Here is a 17841-nt window from a genome sequence, read left to right on the forward strand (position 1 = left end):
ACAGGGCCTTCTTCAACCTGTAGACTTTCCCATCGGAAGAACCAAAGCCAGGAGGCTGCTCAACGTAGATCTCCTCCTTCAAATCACCATTCAGGAAGGCCGACTTCACATCCAGCTGATAAACAGGCCATCTCCTATGGCCAGCCAAAGCAAGAACAGCTCTAATGGTTGCCATACGAGCTGTAGGGGCAAAGGTGTCATGACAGTCAATCCCTGGGCGCTGGGCAAAACCCTTAGCAACAAGGCGAGCCTTGTGCTTATCCAAAGTACCATCACTGAGATATTTGGTCTTGAAGACCCACTTGACTCCAATCACCTTCTTCTTCGGGGGGCGTGGCACAAGTGACCAAGTGCCATTCCTCTCAATAGCCTCCAACTCAGCTTCCATAGCTTTCTTCCATGGGGCGGACTGTAAAGCCTCCTTCACGGAGGTGGGCTCTCGATCCTGCATAACTCGGGACATCAAACAATAATTGGAGCACACAAGCTCCGAAGAATGCGCCTGGTGCCTCCGTGACCGCCGCGGACCATCCTGCGGTCCCCACTCCTCAGGAACCCCCTCGATCCCTGAATCACGGAGTGTGTCACAGGCCCAGCGAGGAGGAGGCCGAACCTCCCCTCGTCGTTCTCCATCAGTAGAAGACTCTGGAATGTCCACCGGTGGTAACTCCTCAGAAGGATCCGGTGGAACAGTAGACTCTGTGTCAGAAACAGAATCATAATCAAACGGCACAGGCTCCAGTGGAACTGTAGAAGGAGCCAAACTCTCCCCTGGATCTCCAAGAACGGGATGCTCCTCACCCGTTGAAGAAGCCGGAACCTCCACAAACCGCACATCACGGCTAGTATATACATCCCGCTTGACGGGATCATAGAGTCGATAGCCTTGGGACTGGGAGCTGTAGCCAACAAATACCTGTTTGCGGGAAGCCGCTTCGAATTTGTCACGGTGAGCTTTGGGAATGTGAACATAGGCATCACACCCAAAGACCCGAAAGTAAGAAACATCTGGCTTCGTTCCAAAATACGCCTCAAATGGAGTCATCCCTTCCACGGCCGAAGTAGGAGATCGGTTAAGGATGTGGACTGCAGTAGCCACAGCCTCGGCCCACAGAACCTGGGGGGTCTGTCGGTGCTCCATCATGGTGCGCGCCATCTCGATCACACTGCGGTTCTTCCGTTCGAGAATACCATTTTCTTGTGGAGTATTCGTATTGGCAAACTCCTGGTGAATTCCTCTATCTGCACAAAACCGAGCAAATTCATTAGAGACAAATTCACCTCCCTTGTCGGATCGCAAGGTCTTCAACTTCCGGCCTGATCGGTTCTCCTCAAAGAGAGGCCAATCCTTGAAGTGCGAGAAAGCTTCTGATTTTAGTGCCAAAAAATAGGCCCACGTCATCCTGCTATAGTCATCCACGATCAGCATGAAGTACGAGCTCCCACGCAGGGACTCGTTCCTCATAGGGCCACATAGATCCGTAGATACTAACTCCATCGGTGAAGTAGACCGCCGCGAAGCGGTGTGGGGAATGGCATCCCTATGCTGCTTCCCCTTTATGCAGGAGACACATGGCTGCTGGCTCACCACTATATCCGGTAACCCTCGAACAAGCTGTCCCCGTGACGCCTTCCGAAGATAGTCATAGTTCAGGTGACCAAACCTAGCATGCCATAATTCAGACTGTGACTGTGAGGTAAGAAGAAGAGTAGAAAGGGCAGTGGAAGACTTCAGTTTGTAAATGCCGTTCTCCTCATATCCAGATGATAGAACCTTCCTCGATTCACGATCAAGGACTCGCACTGTAGAACTGTCAAACTCCACCAGAAGACCAAGGGAACAAATCTTATGGACTGAAAGGAGATGGTACCCCAATCCTGGTACATGCAAAACCTCTGAAGTATGGGTGCCACCTCGTCCATCCGGAATAAGCTACATCTTACCCCGACCTGCAATAGAGACTGAAGAGCTGTCTCCAATGAGAACCTGCCCACGTGAAGGGCGCAGCTGGGCAACACCATCTGATGAAGGAGTCATGTGCCGTGAGGCACCACTATCAATAATCCACTCTCGAGATTGGGAAGCCGCCATCGCACCATCAGAAGCATTCGGTGAAGCGTCCTCAATGACAACTAAATGTAGAAATGCAGCTGATGAGGGTGCAGCCACCGCTCCAGAATCCTTGGTGTCCTTCTTCTTGGTGTCCTTCGAGTCTTTGTCAGGGCAATCCTTCTTCCAATGGCCAGTCTTTCCACAAATATGGCATGTGGAGTCTTTGTCCTTGTCCTTCTCCTTGTCCTTCTTGGACTTGTTATCCCCCTTCTTCTTCTTTTGGTCCTTCCCCTTCTTCTGAGAGGCTTGACCTGTCAACGCCTCCGTCTTGGAAGCATTCTGTCCCTTTAACTGTTCCTCTTGGTCCAAGACCATAGGAACTAACTCCTCCCACCGAAGAGTAGACTCGCGCCCTGAAGCAATAAGGGCAGAGTAAAATGTACCGAATCGTGGCGGCAACTGGGACAAGAGTGTAATCGCCATGTCTTCGGAGGAGATCGGCTTCCCCGCATTCTGAACCTGCATCTGTAGCTGCCTTAGCTTGTTAATGTGTTCCCTTAGCGAAGAAGACTTATTGACGGACAAGGTCCGCATCTGTACCTCCAAAGAAACCCTCTTCATCAGGGTCATCCGATTGTACATTTGATCAAGCTCCAGCCATATCTCACGAGCCACCGTCAAGTGCTCGATGTGAGCGATCACGGCTGTAGTGCATGATAGAAAGAGAAAGGATCGAATCCTGGCATTCAGTTTGTCCCAATGAGACTGGGCCCTGGCCAACTCCGCACGAGCATCGGAAGAGAGTTTGGACTCATCTCTTACCGAAGGCCGGTCAATATCTTCCTGTACCAACTCCGCCAAATCATAGGACTCCAGAATGGCCAGCATCATAATGCGCCAAATGCGGTAGTTGTCGCCGTCGAGCTTCTGATCTGTAGGAAGAGCCGGTAGGACAGGCACCTTCCGGTCCATAATCGCCTGGAACTCCAAGTCCATCTCTGTAGACATCTTCACCTGCAATGCCTTCTCAAACGCAAAAGCAGCCCCCTCTGACTGAGTAGACTCAGCCTGCTAAGGCTCTTCAGCGTCCCGAAGCTCCTTCACCCGCCGGAGGCGATGAAAAAGCAAAACCTGCACTTTTAGGTTGAAAACTCAAACTTTCTCCGCGTCAAACAGCAGTAAACAGCAGCAAATCCACCACCTGTACTCCTTTCCTGTGCGCCCACACTCGTTTCAGCCTTGTTCCAAGGCGCAGCCCTCCTGTCTGCCCTTAAACGCAAAAAACGCAAATTTGTGTCGCGATGGAAACTCCTCTTCAGGTTGATTCTGCGCTCAGTCAGCCCTCAAACACTGCTCTGATACCATGTCAGAGTGCAGCGGTGCGGAAGCGTAGGACTGAGAGAGAGAGAACGCAGAGAGAGAAGGGAGAGAAAGAGACAGTGTACACTGAAGATCTGCTGTATAAAGAATGCTGAATACAAAGATATACACGGGCGCAGTGCGCTGGACTGCGTGTCTCCACCTCGACGATGCGACCTGCTGTCCACCTCGAAGTCTGCTGCAGTCTGCACTGTCTGCTGTCTGAAATCTGCGAACAGAGACAGAGATCTGCACGGCACTGGTCTGTAATCTGCGACAGAGAATGATGGCCAGACTGCTGAAAACGTCAGCAATAAATAGTCGAAAATCTGCCTAGAATGGGGCGCCAAAATAGGGCGCAGCCTGATAAAAAACAGCTGCAGGCAGTCGGACTACCACGTGGCAGTCCGACTGCACAGTCCGACTGTGCAGCTGGACTGTGCAGCTGCTGCCTGCCTGAAAACAGGCTATGATCTCTGACAAATTGCTCCAAACAAGAGAAGCTAACTGACAGACTCAAAATATGGATGGCTAGTTGCTACAACTCAAGACCATCCAAACCATAGTCCTCCCACCACAAAGCTGTCCCAATCTTACAGTGATCCTCCGGTGCATCCCCACAACCAAAAGAACCCCGAAAGGTTCTATAACATGAAAGTTGGTCTCTGATCTTTCGTCTAGTGGCATGATCAAGCACTAGACGAGACAATATAAGTCTCCATGCATCCGTAACCTCAGTGTCATTCTTCTGACCCTTGCCCTAAAACTCAAGATCCACAACAAATGCAGCTGCATGCATGGGTAAGCTATAGGAGTTCCACCTCGTCACAACTAAATGGCGTATCTCCTCATATGCCTCATCATTTGGTGCCAACTCCTGCAGCTTTTCATTCAACCTATCCATAGCCTCATATACCTTGCCAATGCAAGGTTGCATAGCGTCCATAACCCTCAATAAATGCACAATAGGTGATACCATAGCATCTATCTGCTTTACATCATCCCAAAAAGTGGAGTTATTTGCTTTCTCCAAGCATAAGATACCTGTAGGAGTATCTGCCAATGTTGATGAGGTGAACTCATCACCAAGAAATAATTGCCTCAAGGCACCACTGCATTCTCTTAATCTGTCTAGCATCAAGAAGTTAAAGGCAAATCTCGTATCAAAGTATTTTAAAAGTGTCTTCTTCGACCGCAAAGAGAACTGATGGTGGAGAAGAAACTAGTGATTTAAAACAAAGCTAACCATTTGAGCGCCTTGCTCTATGACAAGTGCAATCCATGGCAGGTTACCAATATCCTTTAGTAGGTTATTCAAGCAATGAGCCATACAATATGAAACTGTGATAGGCGGATAATATCCTTGGATAATAGCACCTGTTGCCCTATTTGCAGGCTCTCCATCTGCAACAAATCCCACAACATGCTCTGGGCCAATAAGCTCAATACCTGTAACCCACTCTACTGCAAGTACATCTGCTGACTTTCTTATACTCGATACATCATGTGAAGATATGACGTACATTTCCCCACAAGAATAAGCAACCATACCATGAATGCATCGCTTGCGTGTATCACTCCAACCATCAACAATTAAGGAAACTCCATTTTTAGCCCACTGACTCTTTCTAGTCACTACTGCTTGCTCAACAAGGCGCTTTTCCTTGTCAAGCAAAGTGATGCATAAGGTCTCTAATGATGGAGGTACATACGAAGGGGCATACTCACCAATCTTCTTGCACATCAATTTAAAATACTCTGACCTGGCGAATGCCTATAGTAGATGTGGAGGTAGCACTTCCTAATATTGACCCTACTCTAGACAAATCTGATAGGGATGGTGTCAAAAAAGTTGCAGGATTAACTGCAACACGTCGTGGTCTAGATGCAAGATAAGCTTGTTGACTTGCTACACGGTTGCGAAGCTCCCTTTGCTTCTCCAAGGTCACATTCGGAAAAAATTGTACCTCTGAATTTGGCTTATGTAGGAGATGAGCTCGGACCTGATTATGCATAAAATGGAACAAGTGGCAATTGGTATTCTATATTATATATTTAAGTAACTTTGAAAAATTAAAATCAATAAAAATTTGAAATAGAAATGCTCGGCTCAATGGATTACCTTGTTTGCTCCACTAATTCGCTTGTATGGGCAAAGCTTGCAAGCCCATGGTCAAGATCCTCCACCACTCAATAGGCGGTTAGCATTTACTTCTTTCCACCATGACCAATCATCGGAACTTCTTCCTCGATCACTAACCTGACGAGCAGAGCGGGAAGATGAAGCCATTTCACACTGAAAATTGAAATAAAAATGGCTCGAGAGAAGTAAGAACTCAAGTCTCGAGAGAAGACAGAAGGCTCAAGAGTCAAGAGTCAAGAGTCAAGAGTCAAGAGTCAAAGTCAAGAGAGAAGGGAAAAGGAAGAAGAGAAGAGGAGAAGAATGGAGAACTTGGAACTTAGAGAAGAAGAAAGACTCAAGAGAAGATAAGAAGAAGGAAGAGAAAGGAGAAGGAAGAAGGAAGAAGTGAAGGGAGAAGTGAAGAGAAGGATAAAGGAAGAAGAGAAGGGAGACGGAAGAGAAGGAAGAAGGAAGAAGAAAGAAGAGAGATTGGAGGCGCGAGGAGACAGGGGGACTGACGGCTGGCCATTGGTGGGGGGACTGGCCGCTAACGGAACGCGGAAAGGCCACTAGCTGCTGCAGTACACGGGATGAGGCAGGCGGGACATGCGCCATGCAAACAGAAGAGAGGCGGGCGGGAACGTGCAGGTCCAAGAGTGACGAGCCGGCGGGAGTAGCAAGCAGGCCGAATGTAAGTGGGATGCCACGTAGCATTCCTTGTCCGAAATGGGACACGAAACATTCCACAAATTTAGAACACGTCCCATGACTGCTTCGTACCGAGCACAGCGATTCGGCGTGTCAGGGGGCCGTTTCGGCCATTTCCTGTTTCTATGACCGCACCCCACGATTCTACAGTCCGCTCCATCGAGAGACAGTGATTGTTCAATACTGTCTCCTCGTCAGTCCGCTCCTTCAAGAGACAGTGCCTACTCGACTCCTTCCTCTTCTTTGGTTTCCTGGTCTGCTCCATTGAGAAGCAGTGACTATTGCCCAGTCATTGCTCAGTCTGAGCCGCACCCTTTACCCTCACCTACTCAAGTTCGAGAGGCCACCTCTAGGCATTCTTCACCACCCCAAATACCTTCTTCGGCATGACCGACAGCACTTCCTTCATCCTCAGACATTTCGGAGTCCATGATCAATGAGTTTTTGGATTCCCTATCTACCTCAACGGGGGATTCAGAGGGGGATGATCTTTCTTTGCCTTCTGAGGGGTATCTACATCTACTACAACTTCAGAGGGGGCTCCTATTCCTCCAGTTTCAAAGGGGGTCCGCACCCACCGCTCCATCCTTCGCACACCCTGGCGGAGGCCTTTTACCTTCTTCTTCTACAGTCATCTCACCTATTGATACCCAGGATCTAGAGAATCTACCTAGATCGAGGTCCTTGGGTCTTTAGCAACAACTTGGTGACTAGGCCTTTGTATTCCTTCCAGCATGGAGTCACGGAGCTAGCGGCTTCTCTCCCGAGGTTGAGTTTCGGGTTCTACAACCCATCCAATCTCTTAACTATCTTCAAACGTCTCCTTTCAGGTGGTATTCTCAGATTACAGGGTGGATCTTATTCATCCCTTGGTCAACATGAAGCCACCTCCCGAGCTCAAGTACGAGCATTTCCTCATGGCTCTCGGCACTACACAAAGTCCGACATTCCTCCTATGCATTGCATGTTTTTATCATCCTTGTACTAGGGCGCTTGGGCAAGTGAACAATTTCCCCACGAGGGACACTATCTAAGTGGCACCTGCTACATGAGCATTCTTCAGCATGTAGCATTGCATCTCCACCTCACTCTTCTCTTGTTCCCCTTTTTGGGCCTAAGAGGGAGCGTTGAGAAACCCTTCACCCGCAATTTGCGTTTTTGCGTTTCTACGTTTTTGGCTTCGTCATCTTCCTTGTGCTACGGCACCCTTTTTCCCTTATATCACATTCACTCCACGATTCACATCTTCATCATTCCATTCATCAGAGTTTCTTCTCTCTTCTCTTCTCTTCTCTTCTCTTCTCTGCTCCATGTTTGCCGAGTTCACTCCGTATTCCTCCCTGCAAACCCTATTGTCTCGCTAGTATGTCATCTTCTGACACCACCTTCATTCACTCTTATGTCAAGTACACAAATCAATAATTCTCAATCTTTAGGATTTACTTCCTCTTTTCCCCATAATATTGGCAATGCTCAGGAAGAAGGAACTCTTCATACCAAGTATTGGTTCATAAGCCCAAAGAGAATAGATTTTTTCATTTCAATTTAACAAAAGATAAGCAAAAGTTGCAAGATTCATTAGTGAGTGTTCCTTCTTCATCTTTTTCTTTAGCTTTTACATCCCATTGTCAATTTGATTTTGGTGAAACATCTTTTTCATCATTTGCATTTAATGGACAAAAGGAACCTAATTCATTTCCCACATCTACACCAATCACAAATCCATTTAATCTCCCACCCATCCCATGCCTGGTTCCACTAGACTTTCCTTTCAACCTCCATTAAGTGCACCTTCCACGTCTTCACACATCACACTAGGGGGATCCTTCATCCTTAAGCACAACCTTTAGAACCTAGTCTTTTTCTCAATCGGGGCCCCAATGGTGTCTCCATGATGGAGGTTCATCCTCTCATATACACACTTTCAAAATTTTCATCACTTGGGAATGCCACCCAATAATCACCGAATGTGGATCAGTTGCTACTACAATCTGTCTCCATGCCATTACCTAATGAGCTTTCTAGTCAAATTGTGGTGCCCCAATCAATAGTTAGACACGGCTTATGTGTCCCCGTGGAACTTTATGGAAGCATTCATGTTCCAGTGCCTCCATATCAATCAACACCCATTGGACATTTTAATTTTTCAGTCTATTTTTGCCTATCCACCTATATATCCCTCTCCACCTCCTTTTTATCCATCCTATTCAACTTATCCGACACATCATGGTTCTCCCTCTTCATCAGCCAAACATGCCTTTAATTACAAGACTCATTTTAACATGTCAAACATCACTACTTGGTCAAACCTAATGAAACATATCCTTGATTCACAGAACCTACGGGATATTATGCAAGGATTGGAACCCCAACCTAATCCTGCACTTGTTCCATATGAGATTGTATGCTCATGGAAAGCTACAAATGCCTCAACTGTTGTCGAGCTAATGAAGGGTTTATTACTTGAATTTCACTCATAGCTTCAGCATTTTGACTTAGCATCCGAGCATTGCTTGACTGACCGTCATGCACCTCAAAACAAGACCCGTCGCATCAATTTGGATCATGAGCTCCAAAACTTTAAAATCGCTAGCTACGAGATGACTCGAAAGTCAAGCTAGTTGAGTATCAGCACCTTCTCTCCAACTCGTCTACCACTAGGCTCCTAAGTCCTCAGACGATTAGGTCACACTGTTTCTTAATAAGCTGTCAAGGAAATACTTTCATTTTGTGCAACATGTTATCTCACAGTCCACTATACCCACATTCTATGAATTTGAGTATCAGCTACTGCATTACGCTTGGTTGTTCGATCAATTTCATAGTATGACCTCTACAAAGGGTGATCTCATTGCTTCTTCTCAAAAGGGGTGACAAGGAAAGGGTAAACAAAATTAAAACTCTAATCAAAATTAAAAACAAAATCAAGCTAGTGAGACCCAAGGAAATTCCCAGTCATCTCTAGAACCCCGGTGGCAAAATATAACAAAGCAAAATTGATATTGTCAACAATATCAGAAGGCTAGTCACTTTGACGATGAGTATCGATCAAAGGCCAAAGGCACAGCACCAAAAGCTAAGACTCAAACCCTTGCCCCTCGATGGAGTAAACCCCACCAAGGCAGAGTGGTGGCAACCCTCAACAAGGGCAATGGCAAGGCCAGAACCACACTGCCACTAGTCAACCATCACATTCAACAACATCCCCAACACCAAAGGGCTTGTCTAACTAGCCTATAGAGACACACATCATCTCCATAGAGACATTTGAGTATGCAAGTCTCGTCCATGTCTGCAAGTTGTCTCTTCATGAGGTGACTGCATAGGCCCACTTGTCACAGTCAAGTACTTTAGCCCTTTGGATTGTGGACAATGGAGCTACTCATTATATGACCCCCATCGAGGACATTTTTATTTCCCAAGCCCCTGCAACCAGGAGAGTCTCGGTTGGGAACAACTTCTTAATCAAGATTCAGGCTCGTGGTCACGTTAGTTTTATTACTGACCAGATGTAAACCATCGTACGTTGGATGATGTATACTATGTCCCTTAGCTTGGGGTGAACTTGTTATCTGTTCAACAGATTTGCTAGTTGGAGTGAGCATTCTGCTTCACAGCAATCACAGTCAAGGTCCTTGACTCTGTGACTGGTTTAGTGATTGCTCGCAGTGAGGCACAGCCTAGTGGCCCATATACCACATAACATAGTTTCTTTCCAAGCCAACAACCCAAGGCTTTGGGTTCCATCGCTTCCAGGCTTTAGCCACTACATGAGAGCCTACAAGCACTAAGCATCTTTGGCATTTTCACTTAGGGCATCTCGGATAGGACTCTCTTCGTTAAGAGTTGTCATGTCAATGGATGGTTGATGGTCTTTCACACTTGAAGCTATCACAAGATATAAAGCTTGTCAACTCAACAAGTAGCACTATACCCCAATTCCCTCAAGAGTCTTCACATAGAGCTGAGATGCCTCTTTGATTGATTCATGTTGATCTTTCTAGGCCACCGCCTGGAACAGCACATTGTACTTTTTTATTGTATATAATCATTCTAGATACATGAGGGTATACTTTCTCATGCATAAGTCCAATGCCTATACATATTCTTTTGCTTGGGTGCTACTAGTGTATAACCAGAGTGGTCGTCGTGTAGGATGCATAAGGAGTGACAATGGAGGTGAGTTCACCTCCCACGAGTTTTTCGAGTTTCTACAAGAGCATGGCATTTCACACCAACTTACCTCTACCAACTCTCCCTCACAGAATGGAATCATAGAGCTTAGGAACCAAACCATCATAAACATGATACACTCTATGTTGTTTGCAGTTGAGCTCCTTAACCAATTAACTACCCGAATCAAGGGGCAAATTGTGGCCACACACTTAACCTTTCATTCTCAAGTCTTCCACTGCATTTATCCACTCATACACGTTTGCATTATTACACTTGTTCATTCAATTAATTTTTCATTTTAGTTTTGTTTTTTAGGGCATCTCACTACTGACCTCTATGATTGCAGATCTTGATCTTTTTTATAGAATTTGGTTTCTATGCAGAGCTAACATGCAGGTTTGTCTAGTCCTCCCTAGGCTTGAGACATGGGATGCACGCCATTCTCATCATGGTTTCATCTTCCTAGGAGTTTTGCTCTTCTACCAACATAGAGACTTTCCCTCCCGAGGTAGATCATACAACATCTCTCTTGATGCTATCATTGTGGTGACTTCTACCTAGCTCTTCCAGTCAGGATGCTTCTTCTCATCATTGTTCTCAGCACCGCATGAAAACCAACATTTGGCTCTTCCTCCTTCAACGTCGCCCTTCCAAATTGAAAGGGGATATCTACACTTCTTGGTATTCTGCAAGATTTGGCACTTGTCTTCGACATTGGCCTTACCCCCCTGTTGTGCCTTCACCCTTTGCATACCATGATTTCATCATCTTTTGTACTAGGGTGCTTGGACAAATACAACACGGGGGTAAGGCCAATGTCAAAGACAAGTACCAAATCCTGTAGAATACCGAGAGCGACACTATCCCAGTGGCACCTACTGCATGAATATTTCACAACATGTAGCATACTTATTATGCAAAGCACCACTAGATGGATCCTAAGTTGTTTCCACCAGCAATTTGTCCACCACACCACCATTACTTCCTCACCATTCCCTCATCATCACCATCCTCGAGTAGATGGATAGCTTGTCTATTTCGTGATGGGTTGGACCTAACCATCGCTTCTCCTCTCGTCTTTGACTTAGTCAACAGCAAACAATCTCTCATGTAAAACCAAAAAAAAAAACATTGTAGTTCCATCCGCCTTTGTAGGGATTGGTAGGCCATTGGGTAGCCGACAAGCACCATTTGTCCGATGCCCTGTCCTCTCTAGGGTGATTACTTGGACTCCCTTTGTAAGATAACCATCGCCTTTGTAGTCTTGGCAGGCCATTGAGCAACCACCGTACGCCCTTTATCTAATGCCCTAGCTGCTTTGGGGTGAGATGCCTTTGGCAAACTAGGTTGGTCTTCCTCTCTCACCCTGTTTTGGGCCTGAGAGGGGGTGTTGAGCTAAGAAATGCATTCCATGCTAATGACCACTTAAACAGCCCCAAACAAGCTTAATTTAATGAAACAAAGCGCGGTTCAAGAGAGTTTAGTGAAACCCTAGTTTGGGAGGATCCATCCTCATCTATAAATAGACAAGCTTCTCCCATTCGATTCCATCTCTCTTTGGTAGAGGTTCTCACTCTTCATTGGAGCTTTCAGTCATCTATCTTCTGCGTTGGCACCTCCAGTGTGTAGGCAACAGCTGCCAACCCATCTCCCTCATCAAGCAACCTTCTGGTGTTGCATTTGGACCTCTCCATCACTTGGCAACAACTGGTAACTGCATCTACAGCTTGCATTTGGTGTCTTTTCTCTAGGCGACAACTTCCTCCATCAAGCAACAACTCCACATCAAGCAACAACTGTCAGTCCTCTTTCACACCTATCCAGTCTGCATTTCGTGCTCCAAGCCCTCTTGACACCTACGTTTACTGCATCTTCTGTATCCTACACTCCGACTAGTGATCACAAACTTGGGATCCGTCTCTGGTGGACATCACTCTCCGACACTGCTTTGCCCTTGGGCACGCTGTACACTCTTACATTCATTTACAACATTCATTCACTTCAGATTTGTGTTCTTTCTTTCCCTTCTTTTGTTTGTGTTTGAGTTTTCTGTTTAGGGTTTGAGTTTTGCTTCTATGTCTCTGTTTGTCTCATTGTGCTTTTGGCGTGGTCGTACACTCTGTGTTTCCTCAATGCAAACCCTAGCAGTGCCTCCACACTCATTCTTCACACACCCCCCAATTTTCAAGTATGGACAGCTTGCATATGCCTATTTCAGCTAATGTGGAGGTAGTGCCTAGATTCCTAGGAGCAAGCCCTACACTTGGCGATGACCTTTGAGAGCAAAAGAAACGTAGGAAGACTAAATAGCCTAACGAGTGTATTGTTGCAAAGCCAAAGTGAAGGGCTAGTCTAATAGTAGCAATGGAGATTCTTCGACAAAAATAATTCCTAATGATGTAACGCAACAATTGCAAGAGGAGAATAGGTGTTTTTAAGTGCAAGGAAAAGAGTCATAGGCATTATGAGTGTCCTCATCAAAGGCAATGAGACATGAGTTTTACAAATGAGTTAGTTCACAGGAATGACAATGACATTGCATCAAATTGTGGTAAAACCATGACTGTGCAACATATAGTCCAAAGCCCACAAGTTCAAGATCCAAACTTGTAGCATCATCATGATTCAGGTCGGAGCTTAGAGTTGCCATAGTTCAAAAGTTGAAACCAAGAGCTTTAGTCCTAAATATGTCTTCTTCACATAGGCACCCACATGAAGCAAGAGAACAACAAAGAGGCAATGTTGTGGAGCTACAGGTGTTACAACATGGTTCTTAATTGACAAAGATTGCCATCGAGACCAAATTCTTAATTGACAAAGATTGCCATCAAGACCAAATTCTTAGGTGGTAATCTACTATGATATTTGCAAGCATAGATGTGGAGTCAGCATCTCTTGCAAGTAAACAAGTGGTTGATTATTGTTGTTCAAAGGGAGTGCTTAGCCATAGTGAGGGAGAATGGCTGAGGTAAAAACTAGTTGGCCGCAGCAAATAGGCACCCGAAGAGAAGCCTAGGTGGCAAATTGGATTATTCAAGAGATTGGTGATCTAGAGCATTTGTGGTAGATTGCGGTTGGAGACTAATCAAGGTGACGAACATGTGGCATAGAAGAGCTATCTTGGACCAAATAGTGAGGTGACTTCAAAGAATCAAAGTGAAGAGTGTTGGTTCATGCTTGAGCTCCCGCAACCAATACTTAAAATTTATATTAGGTGCTGTAATAAAGATTTGAGGATCTCTTCCACATTCTTGGGTTCTCTCATCTTTCATTGAGTTGTACAAGTAGGACTCTAAGTCTTACACGCTAAAAGCTGCGCCCTTGCTACAGGAGCTACTGCAGACAGCGTCAAGGTGCCGCCTAGTGTACCCGACACACCACGTTACACCATTGCAACAACCCATCTCACCATATTTCACTAATGACATCTGCCCACACGACTCTCCTACCCACTATCCATCCCACTTGTTGTCACGGGGACGTGAAATTTTGAGATGCTTTAATCTTGCTAGTAACATTTGATTAAGTTATTAATCAAATATGCAAGGTTGTTTAGCACGTGATGCACATAGCAGTTATTTCATGGGAACGGGCCAAGGACCCCGAGGATGCAGTGGGTGTTAAAGGCAAAAGTTGTGTTAAGTTATGCCAACTGGGTTTTGGTGGTCAGTTGGTGCCAGGTTGGACCCTAGGACAATTATTTGCCCATTAAGTGTCAGTGGTGACACTAGGGACTAGCATTAATTAATTAATTAATGCTAGTCTAAGGGTCAACAAAGGTTGGGAACCACTCCAAGTTGCAAATGGCCTAGCCAATTTCATTACAGATGGGCATGTTTAATTTTGGGTAGGGTCAAAAGGACTGAAATTATTTTTCAGAATTAATTAATTCTGAAAAATTAATTTAATGGCTGAAAATGCATTAGGAAGGCTGCCACTTCACAAAACTTTCCCATGCAACTAGGAAGAAGGCTGTTGGAGGGTGGTGGAAGCTGAATTGCAGCCATTCTGAACTTGGTGGAGAGAGAGGAGATGATCAGATTTGGCTCTAAGAGGCGACGACGACTGATCGCGCGCCGCGACAGGATAGGGGGCAGCAGGTTTTCTCTTCCGCCTCAAGAGAGGCAGCGGCAAAAGAGAAGGGCTTGCCAACTGAGCTAGTGTTTTACCTCCCTTTTCAAGTTGTTGGTGCCATCAAATTTGTCATCAGAGCTACGAATCAAAAGATACATTTCAGTTGATTTTTTCTCTCTCTACAGCATTCTCATCTCCTCCACTCTATGCTCAAGCATTCTTAGTAATTCTCAACCATTGGTAGCAAAGTACAGCCAAATTTGGTGGACAACAGAGAGTTTACTGCTGTAAACCCTAAATTACAGCAGTAATTAGGGTTTAGAAGCCACCTTGGGACCCATGCCATTAGTCAAAAGCATTGTACACTGAAATCAGTACCGGATATTCGTGGAATTGTGAGGATTTCAGATGCCAGCCCATCTATTGTGAACTTGGGGCAACATTTAACCAGTTGGGGTTCCATTAGAGCAAGTCCTGGGTGAAAATCAAGGGGCAATTTGCCCGAATGCTTTGCTGATTATTGGAACAGCAAGGGGCTTTTGAATCAGCCAAGGAGATCGTGAAATCTCGGCTTGTAATTTATCCATTAGCAATTGAAATTAAAGAAATACCGAAAGGGGCGCCAATTTTGGGGCCAACAGGGTGTCTACTGTCCAAGTTTATGAAGGTAAAGTGAGCATTTCAGTTTATGTTCATTTACTAATTGCTGTAATTAAGTGCTTAATCAGGTTAAACCACCCTATCCGAAGAAGGAAGGCTGGTTTCACCTGCCCCAATGCCCACCCAATGTATGAGCACATGCAAGTGGATGGTGCCCAAGTGCACTACACAGTAGCAGGGCAGTAGCCAAGTGGACTAGGCAACAGCCTCAATGGTAGGGCAGCACCCTCCAAAATGAAGGGGGGGAGAGAACGCTCTGAGATGAGGCGACAGGACCAATAGTTGCCCATAACATGTCCTTTTATAGGGAATTTTTGGGCATTTGTCCTACAATGCAAAACTAACACCCTTTGATGTACATACAGCTTTTTGGGCTGTTTTTAAAAACTAAATTAGGCATTAATGCATGACAATTTAGCATCAATGCATGCCATAATTTTGGCAGCTAAAGACCCCCTCTCTAAGCCAATAAAAAATACAAGAGAGGAGATATTGCACCCTCTTCTTATGTTTTGGTTAACTTTAAGAACATAAGGCAATAAACAGAAAGTACAATTAAGCACAGTTATGTGGCAAGGGTGTCAACCAAGAAGGCAGTTATTTAGCTAAGATGGAAGCTAGTACAATCCACCACAGCCTCCAAGAGAAGAAGACGGAACAGAAGCACATATAGTCCAAGAATGTGAAGCTCAACCAAAGAGGAAACCTGAGAGGAAGAACAGTAGCCAAGGTAATAGAAAGAAGTTTCAGAAATTCTGCAAGGACAAAGGTGTCAAGGACTTATTCTCTCCTCCTTACACTGCCCAGCATAACAGGGCTGATGAGCAAAAGAGCCAGATGATGATGCAAACACAAGGTGCCCTCTACTTCATAAGACAAGATTCCCTCCCTCGCTCCATGGCAGTTATAGCTTTCAGCTTCTAGAAGTCCAGCAGTTAAGAGGACTTTTCTGCAATTGTGTTATATTCTTGATGGCTTGATATAAAGAGTCACCCTCATGTTCATTAGGTTTTAATCATAAAGCTGTGTTTCATATTTTAGTGAGTTCTGAAACACAGTCGGTTGCAGCTTGCTTTTTACTTCCTGCTTTTTGCCTGATGTAGCTCTTCAAAATGTTGTATGCCTCTGTTCATCCCGGATACCCTTATTTGAGGAATGAACATTGCAATTTGCAGTATGACTGGTCCAAGTACAAATCAATAGATTTTAGAACCTAAGCTGATAGTAGAGCGACTGAATGCCAACATGGGGCCAAGGGACTGAACAGTGATACCGTAGAGCACAGTAGGCTGACTTTGATGGGGAAGCGCAAGGAACTAGGTAATGTCCAGGGTAAAACCTCGTACATCGAGATTCAAATGTGTCTATTAAATGAACACGACAACTCAAACCATTGTTGCAAGCCGAGCAGATAGGGCGACCAGCACAGCTGGAAAACTGTAGGAAATAGCAGATTCATGTAGCAAGACTGGATTGGAATTTGGACGTTCCAAAAGTGCTTGAACAAAAAACCAGGTGCGAGCTAGAGTCAGGTGCAGATGTTGTATCTTATTAACCTGCCGTTAATAAAGCCGCCAAAAATTAGTAAACGCCGACGGCATCATAGATAGCAGAAGAAGAGCCGAAAGCACATCTGAAAGGACGATCGCAAAGGCAATTGTAATAGTCCACACCTCATTGTGTTAATTAAGCTAGCTCACAACTTGATTAGTCGTTTAGAAACTGCTCTCCACGTTAACAAGACATTGCATGACTTTTATTACGTACCCCTCCAGGCAGAGGAACTACAAGACGTGGTGCAGCACTGCCTTCTGCCCAATCATAGCGAGTAACACCCAAACCGCGCTCCCTCAGTCTCTCCCTTCTCAGCTTCTCAGCAGTCGACAAATTCCCTTCGTCCACTCCACCACCTGGGGGACTCACCACCATCTGCTGCCGCTGTGTGGCAGGATCAAAGACGTAAATCTTCCTGCTTAGAGTACTGTCAGGGCTGAAGAGGTACGAGATGAACTTGTCATCAGGACTAAAGGCAACAGACGAGGGCGCCACATATCCTGGAGGAGGATACTGCACAATATCCTCCACGGGGAACAGGGTGCAGGCATCTTGAGGATGACTATTGGTGGTATTAGGCATTCCTGCTGTCGTACCAGGAGTACATACAAGTAATGGCAATGCTCCACTCGAATTGGATCGCTTCGCAGTCTCACAAACTGTTCTCGTCGTCGCCGAGAGCATATCAAACCCTAATCCACAGAAATTTCCTATTGACTTGCCTTTAGATCAAATAGAAACCGGTAGCACAGAGATCAGAATAGCCCGCCCTCACCACCACCACCACCCCCGGACTCCGCCGGCCGCGATGGCTTGTAGACTAACACGCAGAGAGGAAATGGACAGCGAAGATCGACTGCCTGATCCAAAGAGAGAAAATGTACAGTGAACCTGCGTGCTGATCGACAACTGTACGATGATGAGGACTCGCAAATCTAGCTATCTAGCTACATATACAAATGAATTCGAAATTTTCTGTCTTTTCATGCGGAAAGTAGTATATTTATATTAAATTTATATTCCTGTGAAAAGGGGTGCATGGATGGCTTTTGCCTTTTCATTTTTCGGGTTAATTTTTTACGCAATAAACGAAGGTCAGGTCGCTGTCGCAAAATGGCGTTTTTTCATATATTTA

General features: G+C 45.5%; 1 protein-coding gene across 2 annotated transcripts in view; it reads right to left on the bottom strand.

Moving 5' to 3' along the window:
• The window catches only part of LOC148011583 (prolyl oligopeptidase family protein), a 157794-nt gene extending 140163 nt beyond the window's left edge, over positions 1–17631 (bottom strand). The window contains exon 1 of one of the 2 annotated variants that reach the window (XM_087669846.1): positions 16920–17631. In XM_087669846.1, the coding sequence (XP_087525972.1) occupies positions 16920–17390 (471 nt within the window). In that variant the 5' untranslated portion in view covers positions 17391–17631. The remainder of the gene's footprint in view (positions 1–16919) is intronic. The other variant, XM_087669845.1, reaches the window with a different exon arrangement.
• Between the last annotated feature and the right edge of the window lie 210 nt (positions 17632–17841).

This window comes from Lygodium microphyllum, chromosome 28, assembly GCF_053477565.2.
Source record: "Lygodium microphyllum isolate KBCC chromosome 28, Lygodium_microphyllum_v1.1.10, whole genome shotgun sequence".
Lineage (NCBI taxonomy): Eukaryota > Viridiplantae > Streptophyta > Polypodiopsida > Schizaeales > Lygodiaceae > Lygodium > Lygodium microphyllum.